General features: G+C 38.8%; 1 protein-coding gene across 2 annotated transcripts in view; it reads left to right on the top strand.

Moving 5' to 3' along the window:
- Positions 1-27979, top strand: part of hcn1.S (hyperpolarization activated cyclic nucleotide gated potassium channel 1 S homeolog) — a 231771-nt gene that overhangs the window by 132822 nt on the left and 70970 nt on the right. For both annotated transcript variants that reach the window (XM_041580579.1, XM_041580578.1), the window contains exon 3: positions 4042-4203. In XM_041580579.1, the coding sequence (XP_041436513.1) occupies positions 4042-4203 (162 nt within the window). The remainder of the gene's footprint in view (positions 1-4041; positions 4204-27979) is intronic.

Genomic DNA, 27979 nt, shown 5'->3' on the forward strand with positions numbered 1-27979 from the left:
TTATATTGTAGTTTGGATCAAGTACAGGTATGGGACCTGTTATCCAGAATGCTTAGGACCTGCGGTATTCCAGATAAATGGATCTTTTCATAATTTGGATCTTCATACGTTAAGTCTACTAGAAAATCATGTAAACATACAATAAACCCAATTGGCTTATTCCGCTTCCAATAAGGAATAATTATATCTTAGTTGGGATCAATTACAAGGTACTGTTTTATTATTACAGAGAAAAGGAAATTATTTTTAAAGATTTGGATTATTTGGATAAAATGGAGTCTATGGGAGATGGCCTTCCGGATAACGGATCCCATACTTGTACAAGGTACAGTTATATTATTGCAGAGCATAAGGAAATCATTTTTAAATATTTGGATTAATTGGATAAAATGGATTGTATGTGAGACCGCCTTTCCATAACTCAGAAACTCTGCACAGTTAATATAATAATTGTTACTATATTCTTTATATTATCATTAATGTAATGCATATTATATATTAATTAATATGAATGGTACCATGATATTTGTAGAAAAGCATTGTAGAATCGTCTGTTGACTAGCAATGTCTAATGATTAAAACAGAATGTTTTACTGCTTATGCACATGCAGTACAAAAAATAGAAAGTACAGATGTGGCAGACTTTGTTTTGACAGTACAGGTATGGGATCCGGTATCTGGAAACCCGTTATCAAGAAAGCTCCAAATTAGGAAAGGCTGTCTCCCTTAGACTCTATTTTATACAAATAATCCACATTTTTAAAATGATTTCCTTTTTCTTTGTAATAATAAAACAGTAGTTTGCACTTGATCTCAACTAAGATATAATTAATCCTTATTGGGAACATAACCAGCCTATTGAGTTTATTTAATGTCTACATGATTTTCTAAAGGTATGAAGATCCAAATTGCAGAAAGATTCGTTATCCGGAAAGCCCTAAGTCCTGTGCATTCTGGATAACAGGTTCCATACATCTACATAACAGGGTACACACAGTGCCCCACTCCACAATATGTCACAGTGTTCACTTTATGATACTTTATGATAAGTATGATAATGATCTAGTTACATGGAGTTATGTGGCTGGATATGGAGAGCCATATGTCTAGATATAGTTTTACCATCACAATTAGTGGCTGCTCTGCAAACTCACATTTCCTGTATGTTATGCATATTCATAGGCGTCTAGGAACTCTGTATATAATTATTTAGTGCTAATTATATTTTATTTATTCATATTATTCAGTATATTGTACAATTATTCAGAACACCCTCTATTGAAAGCATATATATAGACCTATATATAGACCATTCTAAGGTGGCCATAGACGTAGAGATCCACTCATTTGGCGATGTTGCCAAATGAGCGGATCTCTTCTTGATATGCCCACATTTAGGTGGGCAATATCGGGCTGATCTGATTGTGGGCCCTAAGGCCCAACGATCGGATCATACAGCATCCGATCCGATTTCTTAACATGCCTGATCGAGATGGCCAGATATCGATCGGGAAAGCCTGTTGGGTGGCCCCACACATGGGCCAATAAGCTGCCAACTTGGTCTGTCGTCAGCTTTTATCGGCCGGTGTATGGGGGCCTTTAGGCTATGGATCAACCTAAGTGAGTATACAGAGTTGACTGCCATTTGATTGTTGTGTAGATTTTCCAGAAATTGGATGTGCCCCTCTGTTTTGAGAGTCTGAATTGAGATGTAATCCTGTAAGTACTTTCAGAGCCCATTTTGCCTTGTAAACTTGGTGTTCTCCATAAACTCAGCAGGGTTGTTGATAGGTCCTCTGTAGAGTAGTAATTAAAGGTTTGTTAGCACAGATTGTGGGGTTATTTTGAGGTCTACCATCTGTTTGGGAATATTCAGTTATAATATTATTGGATCAAGGAAGCTAGAAAATTAATTTAAACATTAAATAAACCCAATAGGCTGGTTTTGCTTCCAACAAGGATTAATTATATCTTAGTTGGGATGAAGTACAAGCTACTGTTTTATTATTACAGAGAAAAAGGAAATCATTTTAAAAGATTTGGATTATTTGGATAAAATGGAGTCTATGTAATTTGGGGTATATCGGGTTTGTGGATAAGGGATCCTATACCTGTAGCATTTTTTACAGCTTGCACACTAGTGATGTGTGGGTCAAGTTTTTTCCGACCCACACCCACCTGAAACCTGACCTCCCTCCACCCGTGCCCGCCCGCACCCAGCTACTGGCTTCCTTGTATAGACCCGCCCCACCGATAATGTCACAAAAGGGGCAGGCATGGCTATAAAGCCAGAAGTTGAAGGTGGCGTGTGGGGAGAGCAGGAGAATAGCTCAACCCACACCTGCCCGCCACCAGCGAAGAGGAGTGCGAGGTCGGCCTGAACCCACCCGATCCATGGGTAAACCCGCAGGTATCGGGCTGGCCCACAAATCACTATTGCACACTATCTACTTCTATCCCTGAATTGCCTCTGTTATCTAAGCTCCATTTTAAAGCACAAAGACCTGTAGCTCACATGATGGACACTGTTTTGCCTTATTTTGGCAGTGGTGTGTTTAGGATGGGTTGGAACACAGGGCAGGTCTGCACCCAATGACTCTGCAACCTCCTTCAGATCCAGACCTGTGCAGTGGTGCTTTTTTGCAAAATTGCACCCCTTAGTGCTCTTGCACATCTACCTGAGTCTTCTTAAATTACCCCTAATTTATCTTTCATCTGTCGAAAGAACAAAACACTTAGGTTAAACGTGTAATAAAAACATTTTAGGGGTCATTTAACAAGGGCAGTGAGCATCCCTCAGGGCATCTGACAGCTGAAGCTGCAATGCTTGTCAAACCATTTTGAAGGACATGCTCTTGAGTGACCACAGCAGGACATGTTGAGATTTATTCTACATTGTAGATATATGGATGTGGGGCTGATGTATGTTGGTCATTATGGAGGGTATTGAGGTTGAACTTAATCTTAAAATAAAATGAAATATACAGTATTTGAGAGTTAGAAGCATGGTTCAGCACAGTAGCACAATAAAGTGGGGTCGCAACAAATTGACCTATGGCACCTTTAATGGCAGATCAAGCCCAGGATTTAACATTCTCCAGTGTAGGCCTGTTACAAGTGATAGCAGCACAAACCATTTCTATCCATTTTTTATCAAGTGGTCATTAAAAGTAATACTGTAATTATTATGCCATCCTATATTTATCAGGACTTTTATTATTTAGGCTAAGGCTCACCTCTGCAATATCATGGTTGCCCATCTAACAAGCAGCCCAGGTGCTATTTTCAGGTGGTTAGCTAGAATAGGCTTTCAAATTACTTTTGTTGTAGAACAACAAGAAAGGGCACATCCCCAACTGCCCATCCACTACTTTGGTTTTTAGATTTATATCACCATCGTTTCCATAGGTTTTTTTTTCTTAAAGGAGAAGGAAAGGTTAAAACTAAGTAAGCTTTATCAGAAAGGTCTGTATAAATACACCAGTAAACCCTCAACATAATGAGAGTCCTCTGTGAAAGGAAACACCTTCTATTTTTTCTTTCTATTGTGTACACATGGGCTTCTGTATCAGACTTCCTGTTTTCATCTTAAACATCCAGGGCTAGGGCTTGAGCATGCTCAGTTTGCTCCTCTCTCCCTCTACCCCTCCCTTTTTTCTTCTCCATCCTTTCCTACCTGCTGAAATCTGAGCCCATAGCTATAAGTGAGCAGGGAGAGACTCAGGCAGGAAGTGATGTCATAGCAAGCTTATATGGCAGCTGCTATCCTAAACAAACAGAGAGAGCTTCTAGAGCTGGTTACTCAGGTATGGTAAAGCATTCTACAGAATAAATATAGTTTTATAGCTTGCAATATTGTGACCAATCTATTGGAAATACACTGCTTTGGTAGCTTTCCTTCTCCTTTATTATAAGTTTACCATGTATATCAGTAATGGAGACTTTTTAGTTCCAGCTATGTATGTAGTATTTTGATCTCTTTTCACCTGCTGTATCTATCTCAATTGGCAAATGACAGTGATCTTTTTGTTTTCTGCACAGATTTTCCATATGACGTATGACTTGGCTAGTGCTGTGGTGAGAATCTTCAATCTCATTGGCATGATGCTGCTGCTTTGTCACTGGGACGGTTGCCTTCAGTTTTTGGTACCATTACTTCAAGAATTTCCACCAGACTGTTGGGTATCATTAAATAACATGGTGGTAAGTACGTGTCTTATTTCTCTGCATTAATGACTAGTTTTAGGGTATAGCAGAAAGGACATTTACCTTTTTTTTTTTTCGTGGGTGAATTTTCGCCTGCAAGTTTTTGCAGGAGTTTTGCGAATTTTGCTGGAAATTCTCAGCAAATTCAAGGTCTGGTGAATTTATTTGCCCATCACTACTACTGGTTGATCCTCCTTAATTTATGTTATTTTTCTCTGTTATTGGGATAGCAACCTACCCCCCTCCTCTACTTTGCTAACATATTTATATATCCTGTTAAATAACTGTGATAATTTCCATGCATTCTGAAACCCATAGAGAGCTAAAATACTATTGTCTTTATCTAACAGAAGTGGCTCGCCTAAAAATGACTAGGCTATTCTGTTTTAGCAAAAACACGTTAGTCGGTTGTCTACTGCTATTGTTATACCCAACCAGAGCTTGCCTTGTATGCTGGTATACATTCCACATCTCTGCTATGTGCAGTTCTTGGGTTTCTCACAATAGTTAGAAGAGCAGCAAAGAAAAAAGTACCATAATGCTATCTGCAATTCTATCATAAATAAGCTTGAGGAGGAAGCAGAGGAGCAGAACTATGCTGCTATTTAAATTTGACTGGGCACCACAATACAAATTTTTAAGCGCTTTTTTCTCAGGGGCAAATTCACTAACCTGCGGAGTTGTGCTAGCGCAGGCTTCACCGCACTTCGCCGCACTTCGCCAGGCGAAGTTTCGCCAGGGCGCGCTAATTCACTAAAATCCAAAGTTGCGTTCAGGGAGGCGAACGGTAGCGAAGTTGCGCTAGCGTAAATTCGTCAAGGAAAGCAAAGTTACGCTAGCGTTGCCTAATTGGGCACCGAGTTAAAGTACAATGGACGTATATGTAGCAGCAAATACATTACACTACACAAGCCTGGGAAAGCTTCATAAAATAAAATAGAGTTGTTATTTTGCCCTATACATGTGCCCACTGTATAGTTTAGGTGCCATATGTTAGGAAATGTAGGGGGGAAGGAGGGTACCCCCCAAAAAATGTACCATCTTTTTCAGCCTATCACCCTTAAAAAAGGAAAAGACGCCAGCGTTTTTTAGGGACTTAGAAAAAATTTCAAAAAACTTTTTTTGAAGCAATCCCTATCTACTCTATTGCACTTCGTCTGGTCTGAGGTGGCGAAAGCAAGTCTGGCGCAAGAGGTAACGTTCAGTAAAATGCGCAAGTTAGTGAATTAGTGTAGTTATGTCCCATCGGCATAGCGCAACTTTGCCTGGCGTAAGGGTGTGAAGTAGCGTTAGAGTAGGTCCACTTCGCTAGCGAATTTACGCCAGCAGCCGTTAGTAAATCGGCGAAGTAACGAAATGACGTCACGCTGGCGAATTTGCGCTAGCGTTAGCCACTTCGCTCTTTAGTGAATTTGCCCCGTATGCATTAAAGTCTATTTTTTCTTTTTTTTGTCACTGCGACTTTTTTGTCTTTGCCACTTTTTTGTCCAAATGCATTAAAGTCAATGAGCTTTTTTCTTATGGTGACTTTTTTTTGTCTCTGTGACAATTTCGTCTTGGCGACCTTTTTGTTGCTGTGAAATTTTTCACTGTGGCTTTTTGCCGCAGTTTCGCGAAAAAATTTGCTGATGGCAAAATGCAGAAATGCCATCACTACTTGCCAGTTGTGTTAAGGGGTTGTATTTCGAGGAGATACTTGAAATACATACAAATGGTATCTGTTAATAGATAATGAGTATATTCATTGAATATTATATAAGCAATCTATGCATTTGTCTGAACTACTTTCTTAACATGGGTATAGAAATTGAATAATGCCCAGCAACCAACTAGTTTATTATTCAAAATGCAATAGGCTGAAGATTGTCCATTTCTGATTTGTTGCTTTGCAATCAGATTTACAGACCTCAAATTATTTTCAAAGTCTATTCAACAAAAGTTTGATGTGGAATTGTGTTGAAGTTAGATGTTTCTAATGTGTTCTATTGTTCCAGCACATTGGTACATGGGTGAGCTATATACAGTATATGTCCTTGTTAACCTATTGGGAGCATTGGACTGGGGGGCCACACCATCCTCTGGGCCCCCCAGCCTTAATCCCCCTCTGGGACCCCATGCAGCCTCCAATCCCCGCCCCTCGCATGTGTGCGAGCAGTTCCTGTGCATCGGAAGAGAACTGGGATCTGAGAGGGAGGTAAGCGGCAGTGCAGGGAGCGGGTCTGGGCTTTCGGGCCCAAAAGATCTGGGCCAACCCTGTCTGACCTTGCCCATGAGGGTTGTTGAATTTAGAAAATTATGTGGTCAGTTAAAAAAAATATGATTTCCTTCCATTAATGTCAATAGTAATTTTAGGTTAAGCAGTTTTTTCTCTAAACTTCATTTGAGGTTCTACAATCAGGTCTATTACATACTGTAGAAAATACTGTGCAAGAGTTGTGAACTTCAAAATTAAAACTATTTTGTCCCAGTTTTTTATCATCAAGCTTATCATTAATGGAAAGCTGAAAGAAGGGCTTCTAAGTCATTTCATAAGGGACCAAAGAAAAACATTACTGGACGGCTACATAGAAAATACAACAATGGGGGAAGATATCTGTGGACATGTCCCAGATTTAATATAGGACACCAATAGTAAATGAACTAAGTAGAGACAATTGTCTAGACTGAAGCCTCTGCACAGGCTCTAAACACAAGAGGAAGCCAAGGGATAGACCTAGATACAGCTGCTACTCTGATTTTCTCCACCTCTTATTGTGTCTTTGAAAATAGGAAAGAATCTTATTCTGCTGAGCTCCAGTTATTACAATAAATGGCCCCTGTCACTGTTGATAAATGAGTAGTGATGGGCGAAATTCACCGCAAATTCACGCAATTCACCGTCAGCAAATAAATTTGCAAAAAAATAAATGGATGCCAGCGTCCGTTTTTTTTTTGACGCCGGCGAAGGTGCGCTGGCGTCCAAAAAATGGACGCCGGCATCAAAAACAGATGCCGGCGTTAAAAACGAGACGTTGGCGCCGTTTCGCAAATTTTTTGCAGTTTTGCAAATTTTGTGGGAAATTCTCAAATTTTTTGGCGAAATTGAGGCAATTTTTGAGTAATCATATGTCTGCCAGGAAATGGCCTGCATTAGTATATAAGTGTCCTTCAATTCCACCAAGCATTCAAGCACCAAGCACTGGTAGTGACCTCATTGAAGTGTTTCTATAACCAGTCCTGTCTTCATCTGCTTATCCCACTGAGCTGTGATAGTAACTTTAGTTATATTTTGTTGTTTTGCTGTCCTAATGAATTACTAAGTCTCCTGCATTAATGCTGTCCTGATATATGTATATACCAGAGGTTTGTTGCACTTACTATTCTTTTGAAAGACTTCTATACTAATATTGTTTGGTGGCAACCACAAAGAAGCACCCAGTCAGCCAGAAGATAATTATTTTGGAGCAAACAATTATCAATTGCTCTTAACACTTGGCTGGTATACTATTTTTAAAAGGCAATCAAATGCATAAAAGACACTGTATAGATGTGCATGCTTTATTACGAATTTTTATGCACATTGCCATAAACCTTTTCCTAGTAGAAGCTTTGATTCATCATGTGTGCCATTTAAGGCAAATGAAATAATACCTTGATGCATCTGTATTCTGTGGCAAGTGTAGAAAGAGCTTCTGTTTTTTCCATTGTAATCCTATTTTGACCACATGTTGCTATCTGACCTAGCCTTTTAACTCTCACACCTTCTCAGTACAGCATTGTGAGAGGCATCTCCCGGCAGAGTAGGCATTAATTATGACTCGGCTGGGCCTTCAGAAGATTGCTGGAGGAAGGGAGGTAATAGATAAACTGTACCTCTTGAGTAGAATTAACTCAATTTCCCACATTAGTTCTTAAACATAAATAAGTGTTTTTTTAAACAAACAAACCTTTCCATTGTTGTCTCTGTAACAGGGAGTACTACCTGGGGAATACTAACCCCCTACATTTGGAATTTATGTTGCCTTTACTCACTGACCCACTTTAATGCTTGGTCATGAGGTCCTGATCGCTGGTTTAATAGAGAAGTCATGCCTATTTCAGCCTCTGGACCTACAACTGTGGACGTTCAAGAGAACCAAGAGCCTAACACATGGCAATCCCTCCCACTATTATGTCAACTAGGGGACAGGTCACCCCAAATTTTTTTTAAACCACAGAATCCTCACAGGTCAATCCCATGTTACTTAAGGGCACATTTACTTAGCTCGAGTGAAGGAATAGAATAAAAAATACTTTGAATTTCGAAATATTTTTTTGGCTACTTCGACCTTCGACTATGACTTCGACTCCGAATCGAGCGATTCTAACTAAAAATCGTTCGACTATTCGACTATTCGATAGCAGAAGTACTGTCTCTTTAAAAAAAACTTTGACCACCTAAAACCTACCGAGCATCAATGTTAGCCTATGGGGAAGGTCCCCATAGGCTTTCTAGCCAATTTCTGATTGAAGGAAAATCATTCGATCGATGGATTAAAATCCTCGAATCATTCGATCGACGATTATTCCTTTGATCGTTCGATCAAACGAATAGCGCTTAATCCTTCGACTTCGATATTCGAAGTCGAAGGATTTAACTTCGACAGTCGAATATCGAGGGTTAATTAACCCTTGATATTCGAACCTAAGTAAATGTGCCCCTAAATGTCAATAAGAAAAATGTTAATTATTTTACATCCCTACAACATCATATGTACATACAAGCCCATGGTGCAGTTGAAAGAATAGACAATATTACTTGAAGGTAGTGATGGACTATCTGATTTATTTAGCTTCGCCGAAAATTTGTGAAGCTGCAAAAAATTCACCAAATGCATTGAAGTGCTATGGGCGACCAAATTTGTTTTGAAACGTAATATATTATTTTCACCCATTGGAGTCTATGGCAAAACCTGGCAAAATATTTTGCTCATCACTGCTGAAGAGCAAGCCGATAAGCAACATGACAAATTAAACAGCATTTGAACCCTACAGTCTTTAAACCTGTCCATCAGTCTTCATTTCGATTCACTTATCAAGCATATTTCTGGCCAACAAAGTTATGTCTGTGTTTCTATTTATATTAAGACTAACAAAAAAAAATGTGTAGCATCAAAATACTTTCAGGTGGGTGAAAGACAAACAAATTCACATAGAAAAGACCAGGGGTGAATGATCTCATCGTGTCACCATTTGTCAATGCCAAAGTTAAAAATGTTTAAATAAGTCATTATATCCTCAAAATGTATCTTTGTCGGTGAGAAGCAATAGCTACATTTCCTTTATGAATGACTCTATTTGTTATCTAAGAGTTTAAGTAAAGGGATAATTATGTGGAATCCAATAGTGATGATAACATCTAAGTTGACATTTAACATTTTGGCTTAAAAAGAAAACTGCCTGCTGAGAGTAATATCGAGACATATCATGTTATTTATCAGACAGACATCCACTGACGTCACTGCCACATTCAGTTTAAGCCTTGGTGCCGCTAATTAGCCAATAAGACCAGCAACGTGTTGCCAATTACAAATCAATGTAAAAAGAAATAGAATATCCTACATCAAAACAAATTATAGATATATATGTGAACAAATCATCATAAAGCTTTTCAGGCAAAGTAAAAAGTAACCTTTGAAAGTGTAATTGCTCAGATAGGAAAGTAGGTCACTGTGACTTTTACATTTTAACACAGTTTGCTCCTGATCATTTTCTTCCATTTCGCTCATATTGTGCAGCTGTACTTTTGGTTTCATACTTTGGTGAAAGAAAGGAAATGAGAAAACTCATATAACAGAGACAAAAAACATGTGTGTGTGTAGGAGAGGTGTGTATACACACAGTGCCGCATACATAGGTTATCCGGAACCAGTTATCCAGAAAGCTCTGAATTACGGAAAGGCCGTCTCTCATAGGCTCCATTTTATCCAATAATCCAAAGTTTTAAAAATGATTTTCTTTTTCTCTGTAATTAGTCATGGGCAAATTTATTCGGCAGGCGCAAATTCCCACGATTCACCGCCGGCGAATTCATTTTTCGTGGGAAATTTGCAAATTTTTCGCAAACTGAAACAACCCTAATTCGCCCATCACTATCTGTAATATAAAACAGTACCTGTACTTGACCCAAACTAAAATATAATTAATCCTTATTGGAAGAAAAACCAACCTACTGGTTTTATTTAATGTTTACATTATTTTCTAGTAGACTTAAGGTATGAAGATCCAAATTACAGAAATATCCATTATCCGGAATACCCAAGGTACTGAGCATTCTGGATAATAGATCTCATGCCTGTACCTTTTAAATGACATACAGTAACTTGCTGACAACGTTGGAGAGGTAGGTAAGGACAAAATTGGGTGTAAAATTATTTCATATTTATAAATTACATATGAAAATACACAGAAGGTTCCTCCTATGTGCCACCTCTGTTTATATAGGTGAGAATGCAGAGATACAATGCAAGTTTTCTCCACTTGGGAAGTTTTTATGCAGATTTTTACTTGGCTTCTCAGCCTCTTCTCAGCTATGCTCTGTAGGGTAAAGGAACCCTGTAGAACAGAGATCCCCAACCTTTTTTTCCTGTGAGCAGCACTCAAATGTAAAAGGAGTTTGGGAGCAACATAAGCATGAAAGATGTTGATGGGTAGTGCAAAATAAGTGCTTTTGATTGACATTTGGTAGCCCCTATGTAGACTGGCAGCCTACAGCAGTTTGGCATTATACATGTTTTTTCATAAAACCAGAAAATGTGCCTCTAAGCCTGGAATTGAAAAATAAGCCTGTTTTGAGGGCACTGTGAGCAACATCTGAGGCATTGTTGAGTAACTTGTTGCTCACAGGCCACTGGTAGGGGATCCTGCTATAGAGTATAGGAAATGTATTGGATCGAGAAAAACCACAGCTTGTTTCCGATTGTCACACAAAAAACCTGAATTGTTTGCATCAATGGACAAAACCCCGAAAACTCCAAGCATTTTGTGTGGGGACATCTGCCATTGAATTTTACATGGTTCAGATTCGGACTTGGAACAACTTCGGGGCATAATAAATCACGGAAAGATCTCGTCTTTTTTACTGCAACTATTTTAGGTTTTCGGCATAAAAACGGCGGTCGTTAAAAATTTGTGCGTTAATAAATAACCACCTTACTGTATTGTGTGTATGTGTGTGTGTGTATATATACGTACAGTAAATCTTAAAGGAAAACTATACCTCTCAAACAATGTAGGTCTCTATAAAAATATATTGCATAAAACAGCTCATATGTAAAACCCTGCTTCATGTAAATAAACCATTTTTTCTATATGTATGTATGTAATAGTATGCATCTTAGTAGTATGTGGTGTTGGGTAATCATACATAGAAAACTGCCATTTTAAAAAATAAGGACCACCCACTGGGATTGTATGATTCACGGTGCACACAAACAAACCATACATGTTAGATTACACTCCCACACTGTTCCTGTTAGAGCTGCAATATTTCTGGTCAGGTGATCTCTGAGGCAGCACAGAGAATATCATGAAATGGTAGATCAAGGAAAGAGATGTAAAAGGGCAATATTTACTGGTATATACATCCAGTTGAGTAAGATTCTTTAATATGTCACTTAATTTGATATAAACTGTTGCTCAAGTATTCATTTTCGGGGTAAAAGTTTTGCTTTAAGTGAAATGTGATTATTTGTACAGAATACATGATGGCAAGGCATTTGACACCAACTCACACAATAAACTGATTCAGAAACTGCCATCGTTTAGGACTTAACACAAATCAGGTAAAATGGATGTTATTTTTAGCTAAAAGATGGGAAAACAGAATTTATTGTGTAAGCTCAAGGGAAAGATGTTGTTGTGGTATGCCTCACTGCTCACTCCTGTTCTTTTTAATATACTCATTAGTCTTATCAGTAGTGGTATCACTGGGATCAATCTGTTTGCAGATATCACAGACATTTGAAGCACAGTTGATACACAATGGGGGGGGGCAGAGTGGTTCTTGGAGGAGTTTAAGAAAGATGTTTAAAGGCCACCATACAAGGGCCAATAAAAGCTGCCAACAGACAGAGACGGCAGCTTATTGGCCCGTGTGTGGGGCCATCTGACGGGCTTCCCTGAACGATATCTGGCTGAAAGTCGGGCAGATGTCAATTGGGCAGGTTAAAAAATCTGTGTGATCCAACCGCCCATATTGGATCCATTATGATCTGATCGTTGGGCCCTAGGGTCCACGATTGGATTAGCCCATTATCACCCACTCCAGTGTGGGCATATCGGGGAGAGATTCGCTCGTTTGGCGACATCGCCAAATGAGCGGATTGGTCACCGTAAAGGTCTTTACAAAAATCTTTACAAAAATACAATGTAGAATAAAGCTAGCCTAAATGGACGTTTAAAAGGGTTGTTCACCTTTAAATAAACTTAGTATGATGTAGAGAGTGATATTCTGAGATAATTTGCAATTGGTTTTTATTTTTTATTGTCTGTGGTTTTTGACTTATTTAACTTTTTTTTCAGCAGCTCTCCAGCAACTTGAGCAATCTTGTCTCTAGTGTTCAAGAATATGAATAGGAGAGGCCTAAATAGAAAGATGGGTAATAAAAAGTAGCAATAACAATACATTTGTAGCCTTAAGAGAGCATTTGTTTTCAGATGCTCAAGCCCTAGCCCTGTAGGTTTAAGATGAAAACAGGAAGTCTGATACAGAAGCCCATGAGTACACAATAGAAGGAGAGGAATGCTGTGTTACTATTGACAGAGGACTCAGAGCAGCATTACTTTGAGGGTTTACTGGTGTATTTATATAGACCTTTCTGATAAAGCTTACTTAGTTTTAGCCTTTCCTTCTTATTTAAGCTGGTCATAGATGCAGAGAACCACTCGTATGAGGAGGTCTCTCCCTGATATGCCCACCTTGAGGTGGGCAATATTGGGCTGATCTGATCGTGGGCCCTAGCACTCAACAATCGGATCACTACGAGGAGAATACAGGTGGTCAGACTGATGACCACATCAATGAACCCAGTGTTATCCTTGTTTTTAGGGGATCTTTAAGCCTGCCAGATCGACTTTTATAAATACATTATATAGTGAATAAAGTACCCCTCTTATAAATTATAAGCATATTATAAGTTACCGAGGTGTTTCATGACCATATAAAAACACAAGGCTGAAGGCCAAGTGCTTTTATACAGGTCATGGAACTCTGAGGTAACTTCTAATATCCTCATAATTTGCAACAGGGGGTACTTTATTTATTATAATACACAAGTTTCAGTCATGTGACAGAAATGACATCACTACTCACCGTTTATAACTTATGGCATCAGAACTCACCGTTTTTAAGGATATAATTTACAAGATATTCATGGCTTTTGTGTATTATATTGCAATATATGGACAGATAATTCCTGTTTTGTAAGTGTAAAGTGGAGGACGTTTTAGTATCTTAAGGGCAGGACTGCATCCGGCAGTCATGTCGCGTCGCATCAATGCTGCGACATGATGCAACAATTTAATTACTTACCTTATTTCCGTCGCATCCGACGTGACGCCTGCGATTTTGCGCAGCGTGTCAGATTGCGGCTGAATCGGCCATGTAGTCCTGCCCTAAGGCACAAAATGTTTCAGTGTCTTAAATACATTGATAATGGGTTGAGTGCAGAGGACCTCTTGTATTTGCATGAATTTTGTGGTTACAGACTCATTGCATCTCTGCCTAATGGTTTACAAATTAGTGGTGCATTAAGGGAAAAAAACCCCAATATTTTTAAGGGAAAGGTTAACTTGGGATGGGCGATTCTGACCCATTTCACTTTACAGAAAATTTGTGAAATGGCCAAAATTTTGCCAAATGCATTGAAATCAATGGGGCATTTGTGGCGTGATACTTATCAAACCATTCAACATTTTTTTTAAACCATGTAACTTTTTTTTTTTTTTTAAATCATAAATTAGAGTCTGTGGGAATTTTTTTGTCGCAAATGCGTCAAAATATTTTGCTCATACCTTTTACCTGTTTTTTGGAAAAGATGATAGATGTTTCTTAGAGGGTTACTTATTGAAGTAAATTTTTTCTTTACCTTCGTGTAACACACACACTTATCCTATGACTAAGTGTGTGTAATGTGTGAGCTATATATCTGACATAATAAATATTTAGTTATTTTATCACTTGGTGGTAGATTGCCTTTTTTGAGTGCCTGCTCTACAAATTTCGAGTTCTTGTAGAAGTAAATGGAAGAAGTCCTGAAGAGATCCTCATCTGCGCTGGGTTTCGGGCAACAATCTGAAGATGTAGCAGTTTCCGGTTCGAATCCAAAAAAGTCTCAGTTTTTGGTGACAAATCCGAAACAGTTGTGGTATTTGGGCGTCAAATCTAAAAAGTCGCGGTATTCAGATTTTTGCACGATTTTACTGAGTTTTTTCCTGAACAATAAATTTTAGGGAAAGTATATTGATAAATAAGGGGAAAAAATCTGTGTGGATTTGGTCATAGTAGTTTTCAGAAAATCCTGAGATCTTGAGATTTTGATAAACAACCCCCTTAGTGTCAAAGTAATGTTTTTCCTACTATTCAATAATGTATGCTGCTGTGAGAGGAGGATAATAATATGTACAGAGGTCATTTTAAGACTTGCTCATTAGCTTTTAGAGTACAGTGATAATAAAGCGCAAAGCAGTGAAACTGTAGATATGGTACATTGCCTTTATAGTCAATCATTTCATTTTGAATGTGAAGTGCATTCTGTCTTATATAAACATTTGTTCTGGAAACCATTTAATTGTCTAAAATGAACGTAATCCAAGGAAAGGCATCTTAAAAATTGTTTATGTTTTATCTGCAGCTGGCAAAGGCAGGAGCAGTGGGGCAGCTAAGGACATTCTTTGATTTGAGCAAATAAGTCATGATCAGTGGAGAGTGAAAGGAAACAGGTTATCCCCAAGCCCACCTGTCCCACTAAATATTTGAGAAGCACTGTGAAAAAAAGCATTACGTTCAGCGTTGGGTGAATCTGTGCCAAAATACAGAAAAATTAGCGAAACGGTGAAAAATTCGCCAAACAAAATCAAAATAATTTTGACGCACGTCAATTTTGATGTGAGTGACAATTTTTATACGCACAACTATTTTATCCAAAGCCAAAGGGCGTCCGAATAATTTTGACCCGTGACACTTTTATGCGCGCGAATATATTGTCACGTGACAATTTTTTTGTCGCAGCGGATTTTTCGCTGACTAATTTTTGACGCAGTTTTGAATTCATTGGCGGTGAAAGGCTGAAATTTGCCGTAAATTAGTGCCTGGCGAATTGATTCGCCCATCACTAATTACGTTTAATCTCACAGTAAATCATGGTTATTTGGTTAAAGTACTTCAGAACAAAACATCCTCTAAGCGCTATTACCCTATTTTGTTATCTTTTTAGTATTCCCAAAGTTCAGTTAAAAGAAAAATACTTTTTATGTTGTTTCTTAGAATCAGAACAAAACATCCTCTAAGCGCTATAACCCTATGTTGATAGAAAAGCCTGAGAGACAAAGGCAATCAATCTCGTGTTTAAAGTCTTTTTCTGTTTCTCATTTTCCAATTTGGAGTAGAGATTCTGCAGTGCGATTTATTGACTTTACTGTATCTTTTGAGGAACAATTTATTTGAGTTACAGGCAGCTAGCAAAATACAGGAGGCATTCAAGTACATGAGGACTAAAGCAGGTGCTTTTCAGGTGGGATTTCTGAATTTATAAAGAGAACAGAAAATAAAGAGAAGAGGGAGAATTAAAATGATATGTATATAAGCATATAAAAGTAGGCTTTGCGATTAGAGGATCAATGTGGCAGCCATGGGGCCCCCACTCCCCAAACTGTTTAGACAGGGGTCCAAAATAGACTTTCTGCTACTGTCTTTTGAAAGCTAAGACCTGGTCATGATAAGGCATTAATAGACCTATGTCAGAGGTGCTACTTGTTCTTTTGAAACAGCAGTGTAGACATTTATTCAGCAGTGCATCCTGAAGCTACATCTGATGATTATACTGCTGCAGAGGATCACCTGCGATGGACAGCCTCTGACTACATAGTAACATAGTAATTTAGGTTGAAAAAGGACACACATCCATCAAGTTCAACCTTTTTAACTTTTTTTAACCTGCCTAACTGCCATTTGATCCAGAGGAAGGCAAAAAAACCCATCTGAAGCCTCTCCAATTTGCCTCAGAGGGGGAAAAATTCCTTCCTGACTCCAAAATGGCAATTGACCATTCCCTGGATCAACTTGTACTATGAGCTATCTTCCATAACCCTGTATTCCCTCACTTGCTAAACACCATCCAACCCCTTCTTAAAGCTATCTAATGTATCAGCCTGTACCACTGATTCAGGGAGAGAATTCCACATCTTCACACCTCTCACTGTAACAAATCCCTTCCCAATATTTAGGCGGAACCTCTTTTCTTCTAATTGGAATGGGCAACCTTGTGTCAGCTGGAAACGCCTACTGGAAAATAAAGCATTAGAGAGATTATTATATGATCCCCTTATATATTTGTAGGGGCCCCTACGGGTTAATCTGCCCTGCAGCTTTAAGGCCCCAACTTTTTCTTCGATCGATCGGCCAGGAGAGGTATGACAGCTTCCTGCTACACTGCTATATAGTGTGTGTAAGGAGTGGCCTCTTCCTCTTTCGCCCTGGATGCTGATCCATCTGGGTGTGCTCAGGGGGACTGAGTACACCAGGCCCAGAAGAAGGCATGTGTCCAAGTCGGGGACCAGGAAACCCCGTGAATGAGGAATAGATATACTAGGGCAGACTTGTCATAGTCTCTCTAGGAGAGAAAGGCAGAGAGGTTAGAGAGAAAGAGCAGTTCTGAGCTCCAACATAGGAGTGATAAATTGGAGGTATCTCTCCCAGGCCATATTGCCTGTAGTATAGGGATCCCAGTGGAGAGGGAATCAAGAGAGAGTGATTGCCCTGAGGTTGATCCAGAGACACTACTGGAATATGTCGCAGAGGTGAAGTGGGAGACCTGCCAAGTCTGTCCCCAGGGAGTGTCAGCCTGTGTCTGCTCTAGGTGAGCTGCCTGCAGATCTGTGTGACCTCTCTATATGCTGTTGCCTCAACTCCTGTGTGAGTAGAAACCTGATGTCACTTGCCTCGTGCATAGTAATAAACCTTGTTCCTGTTTTATTAAGAACCTCCTGGCGCCCAAGTCTTTTGTTATTGCACAGTAGCCTGTGGGAGTTGTAGTTAAACTACACCACACCTTTAATCTTCCATATAGCGAAGGCCCTAGCTTGAAGTGTTAGAGTCACGTGTAACCCATGCTCTAGTGCACTAGCTGGTGAATTAGCTTTGTATGGCCCAAATAGGTGTTACATATTTATACATAGTTATCATATCACCCCTTAAGTGCCTCTTCTCCAGCGTGAACATCCCCAATTTGGCCAGTCTTTCCTCATAGCTAAGATTTTCCATACCTTTTACCAGCTTAGTTGCCCTTCTCTGTACCCTCTCTAATACAATAATGTCCTGTTTGAGTGATGGAGACCAAAACTGTACGGCATTTTCTAGATGGGGCCTTACCAGTGCTCTATAAAGTGGAAGAATGACCTATTAAAACAAGATATGTGATTATATGCTAAGAAATGATAAAATATCCTCTTCATTCAGCAAACATGCCATCATGCGATTGTGCTATCAGCCTCTGTCACATCCGATTTGGAGCATATAGCAGTTTTGCTGAGAATGACTGAGCCTTATTATAGGGGGTGACATTGATCTGAGTCCTGTCGTTTGAATTCAGTTGACTGGCTTGATTTATAGTAAAGAAAAGATCTGCAGTGTGAAGGAGGATTTTGGATTATGATGGGCAATGTTCAACTCCTTAAATGCTGATGGACTGCAACTCACAATCCCTTCTGACAGCCTCTGAACATATGTATACTGTTGCACCATGTCTACAAAAAGAGGGGTTGTGGGTGCACTCCTAGGCTAAATAATAATGTTAAAATACAATGAAAATGTGACTGATCTAGTCAAGGTAGATTGATCAATGCACATTCCCTGGCCCCCTGTTACACCAGTAATTAGTGTCTAAGCAATTACACATATTTTCAAAAACAGGGGATCTTCGTTACAAAGTTATGATCATACAATTGATAAGCCACCATAGAACCCCATATGGTTGTCCCTAACTATTTACCTCCGGTCATAGTATTCAAAGGCTATCTCTGTAAACGTGGAGCGCTCACCTTGTTGTTTCACACTTCTTGTAGTGTCAGGTGCTGTAACTGGAGGACCCACTCCTGTCACTGGGTCATAATAACATGTAGAAAGGAACCAGCAGCACACTGTATTCAAGTTGCAAAAAGTGTACCAAAATTTATTAAGCCCACATCATACAATTTAGGCAACGTTTCGGGCCTACCAGGCCCTTTATCAAGCCATGTGTTACATGATGACCATTCCTTTTAAAGTGAGAGCACCTTGCTCTCACTTTAAAAGGAATGGTCATCATGTAACACATGGCTTGATAAAGGGCCTGGTAGGCCCGAAACGTTGCCTAAATTGTATGATGTGGGCTTAACAAATTTTGGTACACTTTTTGCAACTTGAATACAGTGTGCTGCTGGTTCCTTTCTACATAGTATTCAAAGGCTGGCACCTCCCTGCATGGTAGTATTTCTTGGCATAGGATTGAGTCAGAGGGCTTAGTCCTCCCCTGCCATCAGCTTTTAAATGACATTGATTGCTATGACCACAGCTTTGGTTCCACGAGCTTTATCCACTCCCACTTTTAGCTTTTAAGAGAGAGACTGACCAGAATATCACCCGTTTTAAGAGGCATAAGGCCACCATGGGCGCTCAACCTGCAGCATAACTGCTACAGAAAAAAAGGGGGCATTGTGGGAACACTCCAAGGCTAAGTAAAAAATATAAAAAACAATAGAGTGCAACTGATCTGGCCAAGTTCGCTTCAAGCAAACAAAAGAGAGGAGATTGAGACTTGGCCTTTGTTATTAAAATATGTTTGAGCTACTCTTTGTTCCTTGCTTTTCATTCACCCCTTCCTTGTGCTTTTAGATGGAAGGTGTTCATCAGCCTTGTGCTTAACTCCTCAAGCACTGCTCTCCTTGCACTTGGAACTACCAAACATAATGGGCCATGTGGTAAAGAAATGCACAGCTGCTCTTATGCCTGGCTTTGGTAAATTACACCTTTTAAAACTTGCTGCCTACCCTGACCTTTAACCTGGTCCTTAGGTGATTGCTGCCTAGCCTGCCTTTTGCAGAAAGTGATTACTACAATTGGACAATTCATGAGTGAACTGGCTTTTTTTAAAAAAAAAATAAAAACCTTTGGCATTAAAATATGGCATGGGAACATCATTTAGTACAGCAGAAATAAAACCTGCCTATGCTTCCTGAAGAAGCCTCTTTAAAAAGCCTCTAAGCAGTTAAGGATCTCTGTTCGGTTTAACATGGTAATCGAAAGTGTTTGAGAAGTGCTTAGCATTCCAAATGCATCAATGCATCTTAAAATGTTTGCTTCTGACTCTAACAGCTAGTTCTAATCAGTCACTTTGCAGACAAGGCCAGACATGGTAGTCTTCTGGTTTCCATGGAGATTGGGAATTTAAGTGCAAAACTGATCAATGGGCCTCCCTGGTGCACACAGAACTTAAATGTTTGTCTACAGCTCTGTCTCATAAGTTCAAAAAGGAGCCTTATATATCCAGTCTAGACAACAGGATAAAAAATGTTTTCTGCAGACAAATGAAATCCTTTTCCCTGCAGTGAAACATTGTTAATAGAAAAGAGGTGCTCTGGAAGCTTTATCACAACACAAAAAACAGTTGATTTCAGAATCTTTGTCAATACAGTTACAATGGATAGATCTGGAAGTAATTATGTTGTCATCACGGTGCCTTTATTCAAATACGGCTAATCATGCTAAATGACTTGATTTTTTTTTTGTCAGTCAAAGAGAATCAGCCTTGCCACTTTGAATGACGGCTGCGTGCAGGATATTGTGGTAGGGTTATGACACTTGGTTTGCCAACAGAGCACAATATCTAAGCGTTTAGCACCTGCTAGCATTTGCATTTGTTTTTGCAATGCCACCTTTATGGGCACATCATTTTCAAGTAAACATGAACATCGGTGTATCAAATGTTTCATTTTGGAATTTCATTCGAATCAAGTGGCCGCAATGCAATTTGTAGTCAAAGTGGTTTTTTTTTTTTACATGAATCTCACGTAATTTTGATTCAGATCACATTTGGTTTTGAGGTTTTTTTTAAATTTGAACTGAATTAATCCAGGCTGTCAAAGAGAAATTCATTTGGATTGCGTCGCCCGAATCACTGTGAATAATATGGAAGCCAGCTTCGTATTAATCAGTTAAAATATCACTCAGCTTGAGGGCTTTAACTTCAGAATTATGGAAATATGGGATATATGGAAATATGGGATCTTTCTTATAGTAAGAATCGTGCCATTCATTGCATCCTTCAATTATGGTCCAATCCGAGTACTGAAAACAATTCTTGGCACATACAGTATATCTAGTACAGTTTTTAATGATTGTCCAATACATGATATATATGTAAGGCACTATTATGGGTATTTCTCTGTTACGATCCAATTCATGACAAATGGAAGAACCTCCTTGGTGCATCTTTCTATCAGTCCAATCTACAATACCTGTGTATGGAAGGCATGCTTAGTCTTACGGCAAATTATCAGATTAAGCACAACATTGCTCACTTTAGGTGGCCATACCTTGCTAAATGAGCAGATCTTATGGTGTATGGCAAGCTTTAGGTTCCCCTTATTCATTTCCATGATATTTGGAAGACGCTGGTATTGCCAATATTCATCAGGTGCTAATTAGCACCTTATGAAGGACATGTCTGTCCGAAACATGTTGTGTTTGAATAAAGTACACTGAATCGAAGTTGGCTCTCCAGAGTGAACTTTACTTTTACCTTGGATATTTTGTGGCTTGGACGGTGCCACTGACTCTGTTGAATAGAGCCCTGATACCCTTGGAGTGAGGGACCACCCGACAATCAATAGAAGCCCTGGAGTCAACTAACAAATCCCAGATGCCCCAGTACCAAGGAGCTCAAGTCCTTAAGAATTGAAGTTCTGAGAGCAATGTTTCTCACAGGGGATACCTGCTTGATGCCCATAGTTTTGCAAGAGGAACCCCAAGATGGGCTTGACATCTGATTGACCTCATAAGGTCCTGGACAAGGACAAGATATCCTTTGTACCTCATGCTGCAAAATAACATCACAAACACATTTACCAAACAATAAGGGACCTTATCAAAGATGGTACAGTGCAAAAATTGGATTTTTATTAGTAAAAATACACATTGTGTTGCTCATTATCACTTTTACCACTACAGGGCAACAAAACATTATATTGTCATTAATTTACAACACTTTTATTTTTTGGTGTTACCGTGTTACTGTTCCTTTAAAGAGGTACACGTACATTGCTATATTAGAAATAAGCAATCTATAAAATCTATAATAGAATATATGAAGATGTTCATTTTTGACATGCAGTGGAACAAGTTCATTAGAACTTCTTAAACCTGAATGATTGATTCGATTAGAAGTGTGATTTCCAACTCTGTGGGAGTCAGTAACTCTAAGTGCAATTTCCTAACTTCAGCTGCAAATAATCAAAATAGCAGAATTAATCATGGACTTATCCCGCAAAGGAAAACAGGTGCTAAGCACTGGACAATCAACAAGTTGTTTTAAAAGAAAGATTTCTACAACAATGATTCTTGTTCCGTATACGATATGCTAGCAACTGCCCTACAGGTGCTTAAAAGCTCACTATAATAATGTCACAGATATAATTGTTTTACACCATAGCAATCCCTTATGCACAAGTGTACCCTCAACCTGAATCATACATAGTAGTTGACCTACAGTATGCTGTCTGTACAGGACTTAAAACTGGAGTCTGATAGGTGCAACAAGATCAAAATTATGAAAGAATAAAAAATGAATAAAGAACACAAACATCTGTGACAAATTAAATATTTTCTTCGGCTTGTGGGTTTTTTCTGTAGTTGACAGATCCTCTTTAAAGGATAAGTAAACCTTTAAAATAAGTGAATGTAAAACTGACGAGGGTGCTATTCTTAGCACTTTTGCAATGTACATTCATTATTTTTCTTTATTAAGGGATACATGTACTGTTATTTTGAATGAATTTTGTTCCAACAGTGCCACCTTCTGGTCAGATTCCCACCAGTCTGACCACCAAGTAGTCAAGGAAGTTGTCAGGAGAAAGAAAGAGGCTGCTCTGGTGTTCTTCTGGTTAGGAAAGATGTGAGAAATGTTTCTAATTGGTTTCCTAACCAGAAGAACATCAGAGCAGCCTCTTTCTTTCTCCTGACAACTTCCTTAATACTTGGTGGTCAGACTGGTGGGAAACTGACCAGAAGGTGGCGCTGTTGGAACAAAATTCATTCATATTAACAGTACATGTATCCCTTAATATCTTGGAATTAAAAGAAAATAAATAATGAATGTAAATTGCAAAGGTTCTTAGAATAACACTCTCATCAATTTTACATTCACTTGTTTTAAAGGTTTACTTATCCTTTAAAGTGTTTGTGACCTTATGGCTGCACTGCATGTACAGAGAGTATGACAGCATATTCTTGATAATTGGAGAATAAACTATGACTAATTCTGTGATCAATCTGTGCAGGAATCATTTCTGGGAATTTCAGGAGTTCTTTCAGGTAGAAAAAAGAAAGAAGTTTTAATTATTTTCTACATGGCACTTGTGCATCTAGGTAAGAAGACCCACAGTTCTCTTCTTCTACCTCTTACTTCCAATGAATCATCTCAGACAAACTGTACCTTTCTCTTTTTCTCTCTGGGTTTTGCTTACTTGGTCTCTCTTCAGCTTTTCAATATTAATCTTTTGCTCCTCTTCACCACCGATGATTTCAGGATGTCCACAGGAATGTAAATAGGTGTTCCCTGGGAATTGCTCCATTGATCATTTTAATCCAGATTTTCTTTCTACCGCTAAAAGCACCAGGTCCAGTAACCTATTGCAGCCAATCAGATTTTTGTTTTTAAGCCGTTGACCACTCATTAGTTGCTATGGTTTATTAGATCTATGGCAGGTCTTTAATTACACTACCTTTACAGAGCACTGGAAGGGCATATGACCACAATCCAATGATTCTGTAAATAGTAGAAATGGGCATTTGTATCATATTCACATCACCTTCTTGTATTAGTGAATTCAATCAAATTAATTCATGGATTTTCATCTGTATAGTATGATAGGTGAAGGTAAAGTACTGTATATCCAAATGTGCCACTACACTGTAAGCACTAAGATGTGTATTCTAGTCATTATACATGAAGTGCAAATGCATATAATATTGTTATCAATGGTATTTACCCGACCCGCACCTGACCCTAAACTTGCCCTCCCTCCACCCGTGCCCGTTCGCGACTTCTGGGTTCCTTTTATAGACCCACGATGACCCACCTCGCCGATGACATCACAAAAGGGGGTGGGGCGATAAGGTGCGAGTCTATAAAAAAAGGAAGTCGGAAGCCGGCAGTGCAAGGTGATGGGTGGGGAGAGCAGGAAGAAGAGCTCAACACAACCCTGTCCACCACTGGAGGTGCGAGGTCGGCCTGAACCAGCTCGCATCGGGACGGCCTGCATATCAATAGTGCTAATGCCTTTTAACTTTGTCAATGTAAAAAATTTGAAATGGGGGTTTATAGACAAGGCCTTACCTCTGTTATTTCCTGGTTGCTGTGGCAACACCTTGTGACCCTGAACAAGTCATTTAATCTCCTGTTGTTCAGGCTACTTAGTGCGACTATAATGGCGTGGGAGAAATGCGCTATATTCCCTTCCACCCTTGCCTTATTTTTTTAAATTTTTTTTTATTTCTTCCTTGGAATCTGCTAGGATTGGCCTTTAATGGGCCGATTACAGACCTCAACGACTTCCTCGAAAAGTTTGTATTCAATTGGCTTTTGCAAACATGTGCAATGTATGTAATGAAATTTTGCAATTGCAAAGCATATTTTGTACCAAAATATTGAACAAAACTTCATTACAGGTGTCAACTCTAACCTTTGCTTAGCGATAATAAGTGATTTAATATTCATCAGCAAATGATTTTACATGCAAGCAGCACAAACATTAGCAAAAACGCTATTTTAAACATCGCTTGCGATTTTTAATTACATTTTTTAATAACATATACAGGTGTTTCTGTTTTTAGATGTTTCACACAAAGTGGTTTATTTATTAAAGTCCAAATGGTAGAAATTTTAGTTTTTTACTGGAAAAAAACGTACATTTTTCGGGATTTATTAAAGCCCGAAGCTGCAAAAAATCTGAAAATCTAGCATCTCAGACCTGCCGAGGTTGTATATAAGTCAAAGGGAGAGTTCTCTATCCGATTTGGAAGTTTGTAGAACAAAAATCTGACTTTTTCTGACTTTTCTGGCAGAAATCCCAAAAATTTAGGCAAAAATCCCAAAAATTCAGGCTTTTCAGGAAAAATCCCAAAAAAATTGTACAATTCGGGAAGAAACTCTGAAAATTGGACGATTCAAGTTTTCACTCGATTTTATTGAGTTTGTCCCAGATCCAATTAAATTGTGCTTTTTTAATAATAAATAAGGTCCAATCGTGGATTCTAGTTTGGTCTGACTTTGTTTTATTTAAAAAAAATCTGAAAAAATATCGGATTTTGATAAATAACCCCCAGAATGTTGTGTTTATGTTTCAAATACTCCTAACCTTGCCTAAAGAACACACTGGGACTCATTTATCAACACTGGACAAATTTGCCCATGGGCAGTTACCTATGGCAACCAATCAGCGATTAGCTTTTGAAAGCCAGCTGCTTGTAGAACAATGAATGCAGCAATCTGATTGGTTGCCATGGGTTACTGCCCATGGGCAAATTTGCCCAGTGTTGATAAATGACCCCCACTGTCATTTCATTCTACAGCCTTGCATGTGAAGTAGTAACACGCTTGATTATAAGCTACAGCAAGCATTTATATTTATAACACAAAATGCGCTTTTGGACCAGTATAAACTATGATGATAGTTTCGCCAGCAAATTTCTGAGCAAATTCTTAAAATTTATTCACCGTTAACGAAACACACAAATTTGCGCCTGCCAAATAAATTAGCCCATCACTACTCTTGAGAGTTATCACTGTTAAAATATTGCTTTCCAAGTGTTTATGAATGGAATGTATTATGTAACTGACAGTGTCATTTGGACTTGGTAGATTTGCCTCATTATTATTTCAAAGCCTTTGCTGTAATCTTCAATATCAGTCATTTATTTCTTTAACCATTATCTCATTGAGTTGAGTTGAAAATGACTGCATTCCTTTTTAAACATTCATTACTAATGTATAGCAGTATATGATTTCTATACTATTAGATTAATGCAATAAATAACATTTGCCACTATCCTGAATCCATAATACTTCATTGTCACCATCAGGCGAAACCAAGTTTTATTCAATATTGGGCAGTAGGGCCATTTATACAAAGTGCTCATGGGTTTCGAAAGAGCCTACAAGAATAAATATATCATCAAAGTGCATTATTGAACCTGAGTTAGTATTTTACTGACATTTCTTGAAGCAGAGTGTCCTTCATGTATTGTAAATGAATATTTGTTTACATTTTTAGTTTCTTCTGCAAAACCACAATCAGCATAACCGCAATATGTTTTTTTTAAGTGATTAGCAGAAACGATTAAATACCTTAAACTGAACAAGGTCAAAGAGATGCTGCTGTATGTGCTTATTAGGCATAACATGGTAAAGATGTAACATATAGGCAGAGATCCAGAGATCATGAGAATGTCCCTTGAGATGAGAAGAAATGGTTTCAACTTCAGTTTGGAAAGGGTTCTTACGGTGAGGAGGGCGAGGTTTCGAATGCAATCTTTAAACATTTGTACTGGAAGATGCAATAAGTAATTTAGAGAATGAATGAATTTTTGCAAATGGAAAAATGCAGCAATATCTGGCTATATATCTGTTTGTTGGACAGTTCACTTAGACCCCCTAGGCTGTCCAGTGTCGGACTGGGACACCAGGGGACCACCCAAAAGCCTTAGACCAGGGGGCCACTCTCAGTATTATTCTTCCTCTCCTCAATCAGCCTCTATTCTCCTAGTCTCTTTACATACTTTACATCTATTTAACCTCTTTTTTCTCATATAAATAGGGAATGGCCATGAAATAGGCCAAATGTTTAGTAGCACGAGGGCCCACTGACAACGGGGCCCACCAGGAGTTTTCTTGGTATCCCGCTGGGCCAGTCCGACACTGCCGCTGTCCACCTTGTGCTATATCCAAGGACAAGCAGAGACATAAAAATAAAATATGTGGCCTAAAGATGAATGTGAAACGTAGAGTCCCAAAAATGGACAAAGCATACTACAGTGCTGAATATTTCATTCCACACCGACTTTGGAACTCCCTATGACCATAACTACCCAAACATGCCAGTATATTCATTGCAGAAAACGGATAAAGAACATAATAACCCCAGACATGTCAGTGGTGCATGGTGCTGCATAAAATAAGTGTTGAGACCAGAAGCTCAAGGTCTGTGGCTAATTTTAAGATCATACAGCAAAAAGTCCCATTCTCCATGACCTTGATTAATTATCAGTTGATAAAGTAATAAATTGTTTTATCTTACTGTGATGGCACCAAGAGCAGTGTCTTTCTGTTTGACAAGTGTCCTGAAGTTATGGCACAAAATTTCAAACAACCCCAGTGAGATGAATGATTATGCTTAAAAGTAGAATTCAACCAACAGCTGTTAATTTTTGTCCTTTAACCCCATTTCATTAGCCTCCAGGCCCCTATTAAACGGCATTACTGAGAAAATGAAAATCCTTTCTGTGACTTTGTATAAACGCAAAAAAACCAACAATGATGGTAGCAACAAACTAGGGGGCAGATTCACTAACAGGAGCAGGCGCCAATTTGCTAGCGAAAGAGATCGTCACTAGCATCCGGTCGAAAATGCATTAAAGTTCCAAATACGCTGGCGAATTTTCCTTTTTTGAAGTGGAATTGCCTGCAAAAGTGCCTGCAAAAGTTCTGACTTAAACTTTTTTTTTGGGTAACTGGTTTTCTCCAGACATTTTATAACATATAGAACATTCATTTTACAGTGGGCTCTTGTGTAGGGCATTATATTAACTTTCTTGTCTTTATTAAGGTTCCCTGGACATTTGTAAGAAAAAGTGGTAACTTCAAGCATTTGCACCAATGTTTATAATAAAGACGTCCATACAACTTTAAATTACCCGCCGTATGCAAAACCTAATCGCAAGATCACTAGCGAATTTTCGCTAGGCACAAACGCTAGTGAATATTCGCTATTAAATGCTCGCACTGCTGAAGTAACGCTAGTGAAAAGTGGCCAGCATTCGGCGCCCAGGGCGCAACTTCACATATTAGTGAATTAGGGTAGTGGTAGCGAATTAGTGCCTAGCGAAGTGCTGCAATGTGCGCGAAATGGTCACTGGCGACAATTCGCCCTTTAGTGAATCTGCCCCTAGGACTACATTTCTTGGATCTAAATGTGTTTAGTTAGCCAAGCATGCACAATGGAGGTCAAACACTGGCAGTTTAATAGGCAGCCTTACAGGGCCAAATGTAGAAAAATGATTGCCATA

This window comes from Xenopus laevis, chromosome 1S (assembly GCF_017654675.1).
Source record: "Xenopus laevis strain J_2021 chromosome 1S, Xenopus_laevis_v10.1, whole genome shotgun sequence".
Classification (NCBI taxonomy): domain Eukaryota; kingdom Metazoa; phylum Chordata; class Amphibia; order Anura; family Pipidae; genus Xenopus; species Xenopus laevis.